Source organism: Hypanus sabinus, chromosome 9, assembly GCF_030144855.1.
Source record: "Hypanus sabinus isolate sHypSab1 chromosome 9, sHypSab1.hap1, whole genome shotgun sequence".
NCBI classification, from domain to species: domain Eukaryota; kingdom Metazoa; phylum Chordata; class Chondrichthyes; order Myliobatiformes; family Dasyatidae; genus Hypanus; species Hypanus sabinus.
In genome coordinates this window covers 23,915,104-23,931,670 of record NC_082714.1, presented here as the reverse complement: position 1 = coordinate 23,931,670, position 16,567 = coordinate 23,915,104, and the positions used below count along the sequence as shown (strand labels likewise).

At 40.3% G+C, this 16,567-nt stretch overlaps 1 protein-coding gene across 4 annotated transcripts in view; it reads right to left on the bottom strand.

Annotated features, from left to right (window-relative positions):
• wdr90 (WD repeat domain 90) overlaps positions 1-16,567 on the bottom strand; it is a 102,427-nt gene that overhangs the window by 29,731 nt on the left and 56,129 nt on the right. For 2 of the 4 annotated variants that reach the window (XM_059979302.1, XM_059979300.1), the window contains 6 exons: positions 15,578-15,706; positions 14,910-15,037; positions 10,507-10,544; positions 5,341-5,451; positions 1,927-2,106; positions 635-732 (listed from right to left, as the gene is read on the bottom strand). In XM_059979302.1, the coding sequence (XP_059835285.1) occupies positions 635-732; positions 1,927-2,106; positions 5,341-5,451; positions 10,507-10,544; positions 14,910-15,037; positions 15,578-15,706 (684 nt within the window). The remainder of the gene's footprint in view (positions 1-634; positions 733-1,926; positions 2,107-5,340; positions 5,452-10,506; positions 10,545-14,909; positions 15,038-15,577; positions 15,707-16,567) is intronic. The other 2 variants (XM_059979301.1, XM_059979303.1) reach the window with 2 other exon arrangements.

Genomic DNA, 16,567 nt, shown 5'->3' with positions numbered 1-16,567 from the left:
AATAAATTAACTCTAATTCCAATTCCACAAAAGGGAAATTACAACACATTGATCATGCAGACAACTCTGATTATTCTCTCAAGCAAATAACTGTCCCTGTAGATAGGATAAAACAATAGGAAAAATGCATTTTCATTTTAAGTATTGTTGCATTTTGGCAAGTGGGAATTTGATATCTTCACCCTGAAATATAGCCAAATTCTGGATCAAAGAATGCTGCCAATTAAAGGCAAAATATGCAAAACTGTGCTATAATCTCTACTTACATATTTTTCAGTAAATCAAAGGCACAATGCTTTACAGACATACAAAAAAAAAAGCTTCAGTTGTATATGACTATCTGAAAGTATAAGCCAATTAAAACAAATTAATGCTGCAGGCTGGTAACATGAAATGCATAATCAAACTAAAACAGACTAACACAATGTAGTTTTCCATTAAGCACAACAAATCTAGCTCCATCCAAGTACGGCACCACAAAGACTTCAGTAAGTTAGCCAAGACTTATTCTCTATTGTAGCAGACTTTATCCAATCTATTGGATGTACATTTAATTGAATAGAGACCGAAAACATAGTCAATCGCCCAAAGCACAACTATGAAACCCGACAGAAATTTAAAAGTTCAAGTGTACCTGACAGACAGAAGAGAGTTTGAACCGAGCAGCAAAATGTTTGTACGATTCAGGTCGTGAATAATTGTGTAGAAAATCATCAGCTCCAACTAGGGATCCTATGAAAGCAGCATTTGTATCAAAATGCATACAAGTAAAATATCTAAGACCCCTACAGCAGACAATGTGCTGCACTTTTAAGTTCACTAGATGGATACAAGACTCAATTTATATAACATAAAGATGGAAAGCTGTACTTGTTCATATCAAAGTTGAGTGCTAATTACAAAATATAGGAGTAACTATCAGTATTAGATTTACATATCAATGTCAACGTAAAATTTTAATCTATAAAGTAACTCAGTCACACTTTATAGCATAGGTTTATTTGAAGAATGCAACAAGGGCAAAGACAAAATCTATTTGCTCTATGGATGGGAACGAAAGCTCCATATGGTAATATGGATGATGAAAATCTAAACAGAATGATCTTTAAAATTAGACAGGATAAGTTTTTTTCCCAGTGCTGTGCAGATATAAACAATGTTATCAAATATGAATTGCACAAAAGCAAAATCTTTCTACCTCACATTTCATAACATCTGATTACTTTAAACATTCATTGCCAGCAAGATGACATTCAACTCCACCATGGATGGTTGCAAGCCTGGCTGTGAAAGGAGGTTGGACATGGGTTAGCAATACTATCTTGTTAAAACCCAAAGCTTCAGAAGCACCAAAAACCTCATTCCTGGGAAAGGAAGGATCTTCGCTGAGAAGACATTAAGTCGTGTGTTGGAAGTGAAAGCCACAGGGCCGATCAACCATACATAGGCCCAGGGCAGAGAACTCAGGCGAGCTGCTGATGGCAGCCTATACCCAAGCAGGGGGGATGGTTTTAAGAATATGATATCCATATGTATTACTCATTAATTCACATTGCTGAAAAACAAGTTCTCTGAAGAACTCATAAGCATCCAATGTGAACCTCCATCATAATTGTTTTTTCATATTATCTGATTATACATAAAACAAGGTTTCCAAAAGGAATTAAAACCTTTTACAGCATTTTGATAAAGTAATCAATGATCCAAACTAAGAATTACCATCATTTCAATGTTAAAAACTTAGTATAGAATAATTCTTATGACTTCAAGTTTAGAAATAACAGCACAAATGGCAATGATAAAATATCTATGTATTTTATTTCTTTAGTTAGCTCAAGATGACTCCTGTGACCATCACCCCGGTATTAAGAATTTAATGTTTAGATGTGGAACACAGTTAATACAACCAATATATGTGGCAACTACCTGATTCTTCAAAATTGTCCTGTTCCTCCTGACATGAAATGGGTCTCAAGAAAGAAGACGTGTTCTCTCCGCTACGCATATCGTCATGGACCTGTGGGAGTGAGACCCTACTTCTTCCATCTGTGAACAATTCATCTTTCTGTCTGTAGTTACCTTTATTTTCACTAGAAGATAAAAACCCTTGATACAGGAAAAATGGAGGTGATGAGAAAATTGCCACTAGGACTATTAGTAGCAACTAATCAATGAAAATAACGTGTTAAATATATATTAAATAAATAATAAACTATATTATTATTTGGAGTAGATAAAGTTAACACCAAGTTAATTTCTTTCACAACATTGCTGCTCTCCGGCCTCTCTCCAGAATCCAACTTTGGCTATTTTGAGGCCAGTAGGTACCTCTGCTACTCCTACCCAGTCTTCCTACTATCATCATAAAGCAACTGGTGTACATTTCAAACAAGACGAAATCTGCAGATGCTGGAAATCCAAGCAATACAAACAAAATGCTGGAGGAACTCAGCAGGCCAGGCAGCATCTATGGAAAAAAGTACAGTCGATGTTTCAGGCCAAAATCCTTTGGTAGGATTGTATGGTTGTTAACAACTTGCTTCTAGTAAACTTAAATACAAATACTTTATTGTCACCAAATAATTGATACTAGAGCGTACAATCATCACAGTGATATTTGTTTCTGCGCTTCGCGCTCCTTGAAATACAAATATGTTCAAAACATTAAACATGGTGTTAAAATGCTCAAAAGTTCATTTTTATTCATGAAATTAGCTTTACCTTTCAAAACCTTGAAACACAGTTCAAAAGTGATTCACCAGACAAACCCTGAATAAGAGAATTCCCCTATCACAAAGGGCCAAAAGAAGTTGATTTGTATTCTTTAGAATTTTGCAGAACAAGGGTCGCCCCTGATGAAACATAGGACATCCTGGAAGGTGAGACATCACACGGTAGATATTGAGTTGTTTCTCCTAGTGGGAGAATCTCAAACAAAGGGAGATAGTTTCAAGATAGGGGGGCAGTATTTTTAAACGGGAGTTTATGCAAGAAGCTGTTCTCTCACTCATTTAGAGAAGGTGCCTATACCGGGCATAGTTAGTAAGCTTGCAGGTGACACTTAAATAGGTGGCAGTGTTCACAATGAAGATGGTTATTAGGAATTACTGAGGGATTTTGATCAGCTAGGTAAATGGGCCAAGAAGGAAGAGCAGCAAGTGGAAATGAATTCAGATAATTCCTTTGTTGCATGTTAGAAAGACAAATCAGGATAGGACTTTCACAGTGAGCAGTAGAGGCTGAATGAGTGTTGTAGGACAAGAGGTACATGGTTCCCCAAAAGTGGCACCACAGGTTTATAGCATGGTGAACAGGGCTTTTAACATGCTAGTCTTTATCAGTCAGGACACTGAGTACAGAAGCTGTCAAGGCTTCATTTGGAATATTATTTTTAGTTTTGGTTCCATTAAAATGGGAAGGATGCTATTAAGCTGGAAACAATGCAGAAGAGATTTACAAAGATGTTGTCAAGACTCAGTTAAAGTCAAGTTTGTTGTCATAAGTCAAATACATATATGCACAGGTACAATGAAAAACTGACTTGCAGCAGACTTTTATAAGAGCACAGGTACATGGCATCAAGGAATGAGCTATGGAGATAGGTTGAATTGTTTTGAACTTCATTACTTGGAGCATAAGAGAATCAATGGTGATCTTATAGAGATGAAAAGAGCCAATGTGCACATTGAAGACCAAAAGAATGAAGAACTAGAGGGCATAGGTTTAAGAGGAGAGGAGAGATTTAATAGAAATAATTCGGAAAAGGTGTAGCTCAAGTGGTTGATGGTTGGGTTGAGTTGTTCTCTGATCTTGGCAATTTACTTGCAAATGTTTCATCACCATACAAGGAGATATCTTCAATGCAATGTCACTTGTGGTGTGTCCTCCAAATGCTTGGCTCTTATATGCTTTTCAATCAGTTGATTGGTCATCATTTTGGAAACTCAATTGTGATGAGGGGAGGAAATCTCATCATTGATTAGACGTGTGGTGAACTTCATGCTCTGTGGTCTGGAATTTTGCCCACGTCGGCTCATAAATAGGTTCGAGGTCTACATTTGTTTACAGAATCGTTTGCTTTGCATGCTGTGTGTTTGCTTCCACCAATGCCCAGTGATTCTCTGCCCCCTTCGATCTTCATGGTTAGAGATTAGGAAGAAATATCTATTTAAAGTCTCTGCATAAAATGGATACCCACGGAACTTCATGAGATCAACAGCACAACAACCAAGAAGTGACCAAGTGGATTGTTTTTCCATACATTTGAAATATCTTGGAAATGACGGCCTGATTGCTCAAAGAATATAGAATTTCAGTTCTGTAAAAGCCAACAACAATGTTGAGAATACTTTGAAGACCAAAAGAATGAACCAAGTTATTAGACAAGACTGATGTGGTCTACGAAAACCAGTCCAGGGACTTCAGCAAATATTAGGTCAGCCAAACTGGGAGAAAACTATCCACGAGGATCAATGAACATCAATTGGTCTGCAAAGCAGCATGACCAACTCTCCCGAGTCCCTACTTATGAAGATAGAGGGGGCATAAATTTGGCTGGGTATCAGTGAAAGTTATGGCATAAGCAAACATGAATATTCCTGGAAGTGTGGTTTTCTGTGAACAGTTCTGTAAGCAAACACGTGGACCTCGATCCTATTTATGAGCCAATATGGGCAAAATTCCAGACCACAATGTGCGAAGTTCACCACACAACCAATCAATGACAAGGATTCCTCCCCACGTCGCAAATGAGCTTCCAAAATTATGACCAATCAGCTGATTGATAGGTATATAAAGGGAAAGCATTTGGAGGACATACCATAATTAACAGTGTATTGAACAGGTTTCCTAATATGGTGACAAAATGTTTGCAAATAAATTGCCAAGATCAGAGAACAGCTCAACCAAACCAGATTTAATTGATACCAGAAAGGCAATTTTTTCACCCAAAAGAAAATCCATATCTGGAATGAGCTGCCAGAGGAAGTGGTTGAAACAGATACATTAGCAGCACTTAAAACACACTTGGACAGCTGCATGGATAAAAAAGGTTTGTAGAAATGTGAGTGAAATACAGGAAAATGAACTAGATTAGATAGGTGTCTTAAGTCAGCATGGATTAATTGAACTGAAGGGCCTGTTTCCATGCTATGAGACAAGAACACAAACTCATATAGTGATTTTGTGAAAATATCTATCTATCTCTTCACCATGAATTCAACATTCACATGGGGATAAAGGGGGAATATGGATTCTTAAAACTCCACATGCTTCATATATACCCAGATTTTAGTCAAGGGATTAAAGAGATCAAAGAATTCTTCCTTTTGCAGTACTCACCTCCATGGTCATTTCTTTCAACATCACCAACTTCGATATGTGGTGGGGAAGAGCTAGGGACTGGTACAAATTGTCGAGGCTGTTCACTGTTGTCTGCAATTAAAGGAGCTTCTAAAATACCAGAAAGGGTATCAAAATCTTAGTTTGAAGTTTTGATTCAACATAATTACTGCCTGTAATAAATAAAAGTCAAATCTAGATTACAAATGTATTTGGCAAAACAAAACCTCAATAGAGCAAGTGGCCCATTTGTTAACATTAGATCAATTGCCAAGGTTTATAAGGTTGCCAAAAAATCACCAAGCCTCAGGATTAGGAAAATCTAAGAATTTAGCATAGGAGAGCCAGCACATTGATGAAAATAGAATAGCAAGAAACACAAAAAGTTTGTCAAAGCACATGAAACACATCAGCAACAAATAATGAGACTCTTGCAGATGTAGGCAGAAAAAACTGGGAAGTAATAAGCAGAGTCTTCAAGAAATAGTAAGGAATGGGAGGCCAAGGGAATAAAGATCTAAGAATACAGCATTAATGAATACAAAAGAATTGGACAAAATAATGTGGCTGAAAAGTAATCCAGCCACAATTGTAGAGTTCTGGAATTCTGGTTGTCTATTCAAGAAAATCGATAGACTCTAGAATAGCTCTTACAAACTCAAAGGAAGTAATTGCAGCCCTGCTAGTTAAGAAAAACAGAGAGAAGCAAGCAGGGATGTATATAAATCAGTTAGCCTGACATTGGTACCACTGAAATGCTGGAATCTATTAAGGAAATAGCATCAGGGTAGTGTCAACATGGCTTTATGAAAGGGTAATCGTGCTTGACCAACCTTAAACGATTTTTGTAAATGCAACTAGAAGAGACAAGACTGAAACAGTTGATTGATCTATTTGGACTTTCAGAAGACATGGAAATAAAGTGCTGTGGCGACCCACTTCCCAGCGCACTCGAACCAGCTCACAAAGCGGCACGCGCTGGCATTGAGGCAGGTCCCAAGGAGGGCGCCAAGCCTGCTTCATCAGCAAGGGGAAAAGCCCGCGCACGGGACGGGACTGTGAATACGCGCCCTCTACAGCATTCCCGCCCAGGGAGGGTGGGATCAGGAAGGCTTTAAAGCGAGGCCGTGAAGTTTGAATAAACCCCTTTTGCAACTGCAGCTCACCAACTCCGTGTCGTTATTGCAGCGCTGTGTGTAGCACACCGCTACAATTGGTGACTGGAGATGAACAATGCCGCATCTGTTCCTGCAGTTTCGTTAAAACTGCCAAGCTTCTGGACATTGCGACCTCTCCTATGGTTCCAGCAAGCAGAAGCCCAATTCCACATTCGGCAGATAACCTCAGATGCCACACGTTACTACTACGTGGTGAGCTCCCTCAACCAGCAGACAGCCGCCCAGGTTGAGGAGTTCATACAATTGCCCCCAGCGGACGGCAAATACACAGAATTCAAAGCCTTGCTCATGAGGACTTTTGGACTCTCACGGTGCGAGCGAGCTGCCCGCTTACTGCACCTGGATGGTTTGGGGGACAGGCCACTGTCGGCTTTGATGAACGAGATGCTGTCCCTGGCCGGAGGTCACAAGCCCTGCCTCATGTTTGAGCAGGCATTCCTGGAGCAGCTGCCTGAGGACATACGCCTGCTGCTGTCCGACATGGATTTCAGCGACACCTGGAAGGTGGCGGCCCAGGCGGACATGCTGTGGAAAGCCAAGGAGGAGAGTGGGGCGTCTGTCGCACAGATCACCAGGCTACGCTCCCAGCAGAAAACCAGACCAGGCCCGGCCGCAGAACCTGCTAACCCCAGAGGCAGGCGTGAGGAGACCAACAAACAATGGTGCTTCTACCACCAGCGGTGGGGCACAGAAGCCTGCTGCTGTAGCCCGCCCTGCAAGTTCCCAGGAAATGCCAGGGCCAGCCACCGCTGATGGCTACAGCGGCTGTCCATTGGGATAGCCTCCTGTATGTCTGGGACAAGCAGTCGGGACGCCGCTTTTTGGTTGACACCGGAGCCGAGATCAGCGTCTTACCTCTGACAGAGGCGTCCAGTTCACCTCCAGCCTGTGGTCAGCTATGGCCAGCCATTTGGGAACACAGCTGCACCACACAACTGCCTACCACCCACAGTCGAACGGACTAGTGGAGCGTTTCCACCGTCACCTGAAGTCGGCTCTCATGGCCCGCCTCACAGGGCCTAACTGGGTGGACGAGCTTCCCTGGGTCCTACTCGGAATCCACACGGCGCCCAAAGAGGATCTGCACACCTCGTCGGCTGAGTTGGTGTACGGCGCATCCCTGGTCGTCCCAGGAGAGTTCATACCAACCCCAAGGGGGCAAGAGGAAGAACCTGCAGCAGTCCTGGGCAGACTACGCGAGAGGCTCAGTAACCTGGCCTCCATACCCACTTCACAGCATGGGCATTACCCGACCTGCGTACCCAAAGACCTGCAAAACTGTAAGTTCGTTTTTGTACAACAGGGCGGACATTGGGCACCGCTACAGCGGCCCTACGAGGGGCCGTTTACGGTGATCAGAAACAACGAGTCCACATTTGTGCTGGACATTGGGGGGAAAGAGGAGGTTTTCACGGTGGACCGACTCAAACCAGCCCATGTGGACATGGAGCAGCTGGTCAAGATTCCGGCACCGCGACGCAGAGGCAGACCTCCCAAGCAGAGTCCGACCCAGACTGTGGACATTGGGGGAGTGTATCACCGGTTCTTTGGGGGGGGGGTTATGTGGTGACCCACCTCCCAGCGCACTCAAACCGGCTCACAAAGCGGCGCATGCCGGCATTGAGGCCAGTCCCAAAGAGGGCACCAAGCCTGCTTCACCAGCAAGGGGAAAAGCCCGCGCGCGGAACAGGACTGTGAATACACGCCCCCTACAGCATTCCGGCCCGGGGAGGGCGGGATCAGGAAGGCTTTAAAGCGAGGCCGCGAAGTTTGAATAAACCCCTTTTGCAAATGCAGCTCACCAACTCCATGTCGTTATTGCAGCGCTGCGTGTAGCACACCGCTACAGTGCCACACAAAAGGTTATTAAACAAATGTAAAGTATATGCTCTTGCCATGGAATAAAGATGGGATAATGGACAGTGTATAGAGAGCAAAAATAAGTAAGATTATTTTCAAGTTGGAAGGGTGTAACCAGTAGAGGCCACAGAGATCAGTGCTGAGGTCCTAATTATTTACAACTTCTGTCCATGATTTGGATAAATGGTTCAATGATCCACTTATTTGCTTGAATTTAAATTTAACAGCAACTGTGTTAGGATTCAAACCAGTACCACAAATCAACTTTCCAGAATTCCACCTGCTGGTTCAGTTACTAATGCTTTATGCTGATACTATAAAAAAATTCAAAAAGTCCCAAATATTTGAAACATTCATATGATATAAAAGTAAATAATACAATTAATTAAACTACTACAAATTAATTTAAACAAAAAAGAACAATAAACCAATTAAGCAAATTTCTTTTTAATCAATGGCAGCAACTCCAATCAGATAAATCGGATTGTACTGCTGTCAAAAAAGCTGGGGAGGGGAAGCAAAGTTGACGAACTCTAACATGAAGTTCAGTAAGACTTTTGATAAGACATTGTAAGGTGGGCTTCTCCAGAAGATTTAAGTTGCAGGGGCTCCAAGGCAAACTAACAAATAGATACAAAATTGGCTTGACAATAGGACAGAGGGTGGTGTAGAAGGTGTTTTTCAGATTAGAGCTGGTGAAGGTAGTGTATTGCAGGGATCAGTGTCGTTCTGTAGCGGTGTGCTACACGCAGCGCTAAAATTACGACACGGAGTTGGTAACAGCAGTCGAAGGAAAAAACTTTATTCGAAAACTTCAGCCTCACTTTTAAGCCTCTGTCAACCGGCCCCCCATGGCGAAGAGGCTCCAAAGCTCTGTGCTCGCAAACCCCCGTAGGCTATCTAATTGTGAGTCGGTTCGGATACGCTAGGAAATGAGTCGCCACAGTTCATCATTTATATTAAAGATTCAGATAAGAATATAGGTGACATTTTTACTAACTTTGTGGACTCTAGAATTTGTGGCATAGTGAAGGTCAACTATAATTATAATGGAAATTTGATCAATTGGATGAGTGGCAGATGGAGCTTAATTCAGATAAATCTGAGGTACTGCAGTTTGATAAGACAAACCAGGATAGGACTTACAGAGTCCTGCCGAAGGGTTTCAGCCCAATACATCGACTGTACTTTTTTCTCACAGATGCTGTGTTCCTCCAGCGTTTTGTGTGAGTTGCTAGGACTTACACAATACATGGTAAAACCCTGGTAATTGTTGTAAAATAGAGAAACCTAGAAGCACGTGTACATAGTTTCTTAAAAGTGGTGATACATGTAGACAGGATGGTGAAAAAGGTATTTCACACACTTGCCTTCATGCATCAGGATATCAAGTACAGGAGTTAGGACATCGTGTCACAACTGTACAACATTGGTAAGGCCAAATTTAGAGTACTGTGCACTGTTCTGATCATCCTGCTATAGGAAGGTCTTTAAATTGTAAAGAGTGTAAAAAGGATCTGCTAGGGTGTTATTAGGATGGGGGAGGGTGTGAGGTTAGATAAGCTAGACTTTTCCCCTGGGGTGTAGGAACCTTTTGGAAATTTATCAGATCATGTGAGGCATAGACAAAGTGAATAGCCAGTCTTTCCCCAGGGTAGAGGGAAAAGATTTTAAGTGAGAGTGGAAAGATTTGAAAGGAATCTGAGGAACAACTTTTTCCTTCACAGAGAGTGCTGCATATATGGAACAAGCCACCGGAAGTAGAGGCCAGTACAATTACAGCATTTAGATACACTTGGACAAGTATATGGATAGGAAAGCCTTAGGTGGGATTTAGACCTACTGCATACAAATAGGATTAGCTCAGTTAGGCAATATGATCAGCATGAACAAGTTTTGCCAAAGGCCTGTTTTCCACACTGGAACTGTATCACTGTATGATATCCAGCTCATTTCTGACTTCTGTGTTTTAATGCACTGATTATGGGGTTACTTAACACACAGATAAGCTGAGGCATTAGGAAAATATCACTGGCTGTTCTCTACAAAACTCTTAGCCAGAGATGTAATTTTTGACATATTACTACAAAAGCTTAGATTAAGTAGTTTTTAAGTGCTGAACTCTCACCAGGACTTTGAAGTTCATTTAGTTGATCTGACGTAAGACTGTGGGAAAGAACAAAAATGATTAAACAATATATAAGTGTGATCTAACCAAAGTTTATAAAGATGCAACATTACCTGGTGGCTCTTAAATCCAGTCCCATGAATAATGAAGTCCAATACACCATATGCTTTCTTAACCACCCTATCAATCTGTGGGGCAACTCTGAGTGATCAACGGAAATGGACACCAAAATGCCTCTGTTCCTCCATACTGCTAAAGATGAAGCAGTCCAGAAATGACCCCAGACTAAAATTTGGAATGGATAGAATGCCTTACGAGGAAAAGAAAGATATGCTAGGCTTTATCTGATAGAATCCTAGCTGTTGAGAGGGGACTTGATTGAAACATACAAGATTCTGAGCTGTCCTGACACAGTGGATCTGAAGAGAGTATGGCAAAATCTAGAAGTAGGCATCAATGTTTGAAAATATAGTCACCCAATTAAGGCCCACAGAGGAACAAACGCAAATAGCTACATAATTGATTCATTATTCTTATAAACACAAAAGATTCCACAAATGCCAGAGGAACTGATGAGGTCCTGATAAATGATCTCAGCCTGAAATGTTGATTCTTCACTTCACTCCACAAACACCGTCTGATCTGCTGTTTCTTCTGCATCTTGTGTGTATTACTCCTAATTCCTACAATCATATTTCAATTCCCTTCCTAAAACAGTTTGACCTTTACAAAGAGTCCACAGGTTAGAAATCAAATTCCTCTCTAGTAGACAAATATAGTATATCTGAATATTACTAAATTAAATTCTAGCATGGGGGTTTCATGAAGCAGTAACAATACAGCCAAAAACACTGAAAAAGGTCAAATAGAACTCAGAAAAGCACTGTTAGATCTAACTGCGTAACTGTTATTTTCTTTGCAATTTAACAATTAATTATTTGCTTGTATTTTATGTAATTTCTTATATCCCTTTCTTAATATGATTCCTAAGGGTTATAGTATACACACAGCAGTTTAATATACCTCTAGTGGTTATACAAAGTATAATTCTGGAAGCTTCTTTGTTCTGCATTAAGTGAATAAATGTTTTCTCATTGGTTAATTTGGTACAGTGGTATTGAATAAGTACTTACTAATTGGTTAATTGTTATCTATAGATTTTAAAGGAATTTTTCATTTCTCTGTGTATAAAATAACTAAACACAAAGCAAAGCTATTTTAATCTTCTTAGTCTCTTGTTTGTAAGCCTTCTGCTACTAGCTTCAGCCTGTGTTCTATCAACTCTTAATAAAATGATCGTGAAGTAATAAGTTTTATGCCTCGTTCCTGACTTCTAAAAGAACCTTGGATTGAAACACCAAGATCCATCAGTACCTTTGACCCACCATCCCATGATAAACTAATCAAGATAATGACACTTAATCCCTACTGAAAATAATCCATACCCTTCTATTCTTATATTCACGTGCCGACTGAAAGCTGCTTAAACACCTCAATCATATTTGCCTCTTCCACCATCCCAGGCAGCACATTTTTCAGGCATCCACTACTTTGTGCACAAAACCTGGTCTACCCATCTCCTTTGAATTCCCCTCCCCTCACCTTAAATGCATCCATCCATCCATCCTGGGAAAAAAGATACCAGCTGTCTTATGTATATATGCTTATCATAATCTTTTTTAAACTTCTATAAGGTCTCCCCCCTCAGCCTCTCCTCCAGAGAAATAAAATCTGTTTATCTAACCTCTCCTCATAGCATACATCCTCTAATCCATGTAGCATCCTATTAAAACTCGTCTGCACCCTCTCCAGAGACTCCATACCATTCCTATAATGAGACTATCAAAAATGAATGCAATACTCTAAATGGAGCCTAATCAGTTTTATAAAGCTGCAACTTAAGTTTCTGAGCTCAATGCCGCAACAAATAAAGGAAGCGTACCATATGCCTTCACATAAAGAGGAGGGTGACTATATGGAATAAGCTGCTGAGAAAGTGGCTGAGGCAAGTACAATAGTAATAGTAGAAGCATTTAAACTGGTGAAATGCTGAGGGATAGGGTCTGAATGCATGAAATTGGGAGTAGCTGGATGAATTATATAGTCAACCTGGAGGCTGGCCAATCACAAACAAGAAAAAATCTGCAGATCTGGAAATCCAGGCAACACACACAAAATGCTGGCCAGGCAGCATCAATGGAAAAGAGTAAACAGTTAACATTTCAGGCTGAGGCCTTCACAGGACTGGAGAAAAAAAGATGAGAAGTCAGAGCAAGAAGGGGGGGGGGGGGGAGGGAAGGAAGAAGTACAAGGTAATAGGTGAAAGGTGAAACTGGGAGAGGGAGAGGGGTGAAGTAGAGGGCTGCGAAGTCGATTGGTGAAATAAATTGCCAGAAGGCCATGTAACAAAGGGAAAGGGGAGAAGCACCAGAGGGAAGTGATCGTCTTGAGAGGTGAATGAGGGAAATGGGAATGGGGACTGGTGAAGGCAGGGGGTTATCACCAGAAGTTTGAGAAATCGGATGTTATGGAGGCTGGCACCCATTCAATATTGCTCCATGACACCAGGACTCAAAATCATTTAATGAAAAGCTTTTATAGGCAATTTCTGCTGAACTTGGTGCGGATCATGTTCCTCAATGAAAGGCCACAGTCTGTGCACATTGGAAATAACATCTGTACCTTGGTAGTACCCTTGGTAGCTCAAGGGTGTGTGCTTAGCCAACTGCTCTACTCTCTACACCCATGACTGTGTGGCTAGGGCAGCTTAAATGCTATCTATAAATGTGCTGATGACACAACTATTGTTGGTAGAATTTCAGATGGTGATGAGAGGGCATAATGATATATCAGCTACTTGAGTGGTGTTACAACAACAGCCTTGCACTCAACGTCAGTAAGACCAAAGAATTGATTGTGGACTTCAGAAAGGGTAAGTTGTGGGAACACAAACCAGTTCTCATCAAGGGATCAGAAGTGAAAAGAGTGAGCAATTTCAAGTTCCTGGGTGTCAACATCTCTGAGGATCTATCCTGGGCCCAATATATCGATGTAATTACAAATAAGGCACAACAGCGGCTATATTTCATTTGGAGTTTAAGGAGATTTAGTATGTCACCGAAGACATTTGCAAATTTCTACATGTTTACCATGGAGAACATTCTAACTGGTCGCATCACTGTCTGGTATGGATAGGGTGGGGGGCGGTAGTCACTACACAGGATCAAAATAAACTACAGGAAGTTGTAAACTCAGTCAGCTCCATTATGGCCACTAGCCTCCCTGGCATCCAAGATATCTTCAAGGAACAATGCCTCAAATAGACAGTATCCATCATTAAGGACCCTCATTATATATATTTTTTATATATATATACACACACACATACTGTTATGAAGGTACCACAGCTCTGAGGGGCCGAAGGAGCGGGAGCAGCCCCCTCCTTCCGGAGAATCGCAAGATCGCTATTAATTCAGGACTCGGAAGTGAGAGACAGTGCAACAGTTTTGACCATTTGTTCTTAGAGGCACCTGTGTCACGTGCAAGTCCCGGCTATGTGACAACTACCATGAACCTGAACACCCTCGGGCCATGTGTGGGTGGAGATTGCATCCCCCTACTTTGATGGACAGCTACAACTCTGCAAGTAAAGATAAAAGCGAACTGCAGGAGGCAGTACCTCAGCGATGCACCAGAGGAACTTGCTTGCTCAACGCTCCCGGGAGAGCTGGAAGCCACTCAACGCCACGTGTGCTCCTAACTCCTTCGTCTGGGGAGCGGGTGGCTGATACTACCGAGAAGGACTTCGAACTAACAACGGGGAAACCAACGCTCCCCTGATTTTAACGGAGTGGTCAAAAAGATACGGGCAAGTCTTCTTTTAGTTCTCACCGATCCCTCTAAGACACGTGAAACCCAGCAATTCCTCGAAAGACTTCTGAATGATTCTTTAGATTTCCAATGGACAAAAATATTATCCCCTAGACAACAGCCGAGATTAATGATGATAATGACTATACCCGGGCTTTAGATTGTGTATTGGTGATGTGCATTATCTGAATGTTTGCATTAACCTTACTTTTGTGCCCCTTTATAAATTAAAACGTTTGAAAATAGTGACATCAGACTTCAACAGACCTCTCTATCTTTGCTGGTAAGTTATCCAGTTACGGGATACGTAACAATACATACATACACACACACACACTTCTTACTGTATTGTACAGTTTTATATATTGCAATGTACTGCTGCATTACAACAAATTTCACATCATACACTAATGATATTAAACGATTTTATGAACTTAGTTCATTATCCCAAATTACACATTTAAATTTGTCATCAGGTGCAATGGTATTAAATTAATTTGTTTTGTATGAAATACCAATAAGATTTTACTTACTTTGTCTCTTGGTCCAGAGCAGCAGCAAGGAAATCCCAGATAAATATTGCATCTCCAACACTAATTACACTTAGCTGATCTGGAGTAAAAGCTGCTTGTTGAATTGATTCAGAATGTCCAATGAAAACCTAATAAAACAGGAATAAAATTTTTCTTGAAAGTACCTGTTGAGAAAGTGTAAACATTGCATACAAAATTAAAAAGCCAACAACTAAAAATAAACAGATGTACAACCATGGCGTAGACAACATGTAGTGAACAAAACTCAATGACAAGATTTAGAAATCTATCCAATATAAGACGTGATGTTGAAAAGAACAATCTAAGTGTGCAAGATTAGTTGCTGCATTGGAATAAACAACACTTGAGGGTTTCAAATAAACAAAGTCAGGGCATCTAAATCACCTCTGGAATGGTCTTTACAACTCAAAATGTAATATCAATCAAGCCCCACATCGAGGAACCTGACTTATTTTTCCCCTCAATTTTGTGTCACAACTGGAAGTTATTACATAGTTTGGTATGCAATTGGGAATGAAAAATTATGTTTTTAAAACTTCACTTCCCACCCCCCCCAACTTTTTTTAATGTGAAATATTTGTATCCTTCATTCAGAAATGTGAGATTGGTTTAATCTGTTCAAAAAAGTTAACAATGGAATTTCATACCTGGAAATTAGTTTCTAGTTTCATTTGATAGTCCCAGATTTTAATAACCTTCTCCCCAGTGGTCAGTAGATAACGAACATCCTCACTCACAGCTAAAGATGAGGGAAATGTCTTGTGAACATTAGACATCTGTTGAAACAATGCAACCTAATTATCAAGAAAGCTTAAATATGTGATTAATCAATACCAAATAGATGAAAACTAAATTTTTTTGTGCGTAGATCAAAGTCAAAAGAAGATTTGATTATGCTCATCAGTTTTAGAAATGGAAATGAAACTCAGACTTTGAATTAATAGATTTCATTCAACTATTTCTGCCAATATTTGGAGAACATATTTTCTAGAGGTCAACTGCCAAAACAAGTAGAGATGTAAATTCATGTTAATTAGCATTACTAAAATGAAAAAGTTGAATTTAAAGTAAACCAAGACGATATGATTTCACTGATTGAAGTTTGTGAATGAATTGATGTCGCTATTTTCATCTACAGCTGGGAAAGCCCATAACTTTGGACTCAGTTTCCAATTTGAATTCATACCTGAATTGGCTTCAGGAAATTCAACATCACTTATGGCTTCAATTGCTGAAGCTTGGAACAAACTCGAACAAGTCAGTATCAGCACAAAGACGTCACACAAAAGGATACAATGACAGATACAGATTTAATTTATGTAACAAACAAAAAGAGCTTTCTTAGGTAAATTAGTGTAATAAGTTAAACTGAAATGTTTTATGACTTCATCTTTAAAATTGCTAATTTAACTAAAAATAAATAGCTTCTTAATTTATATCTGAAATTATTGTGCACTAGTCAATGTTCTGGTTGATTTAGTACAACTTAAAGCATTGGATCCTGAATCTTCACCATCAGTTATGGGCAATTACCCTCTTTTCTATCATCAGCTATAAAACTGTAACTAAGTTTCTAATAATCTGAAATCTATAATGGTATTTTATAATAATGCAGCATTTCTTCCTTCCAATAGTAC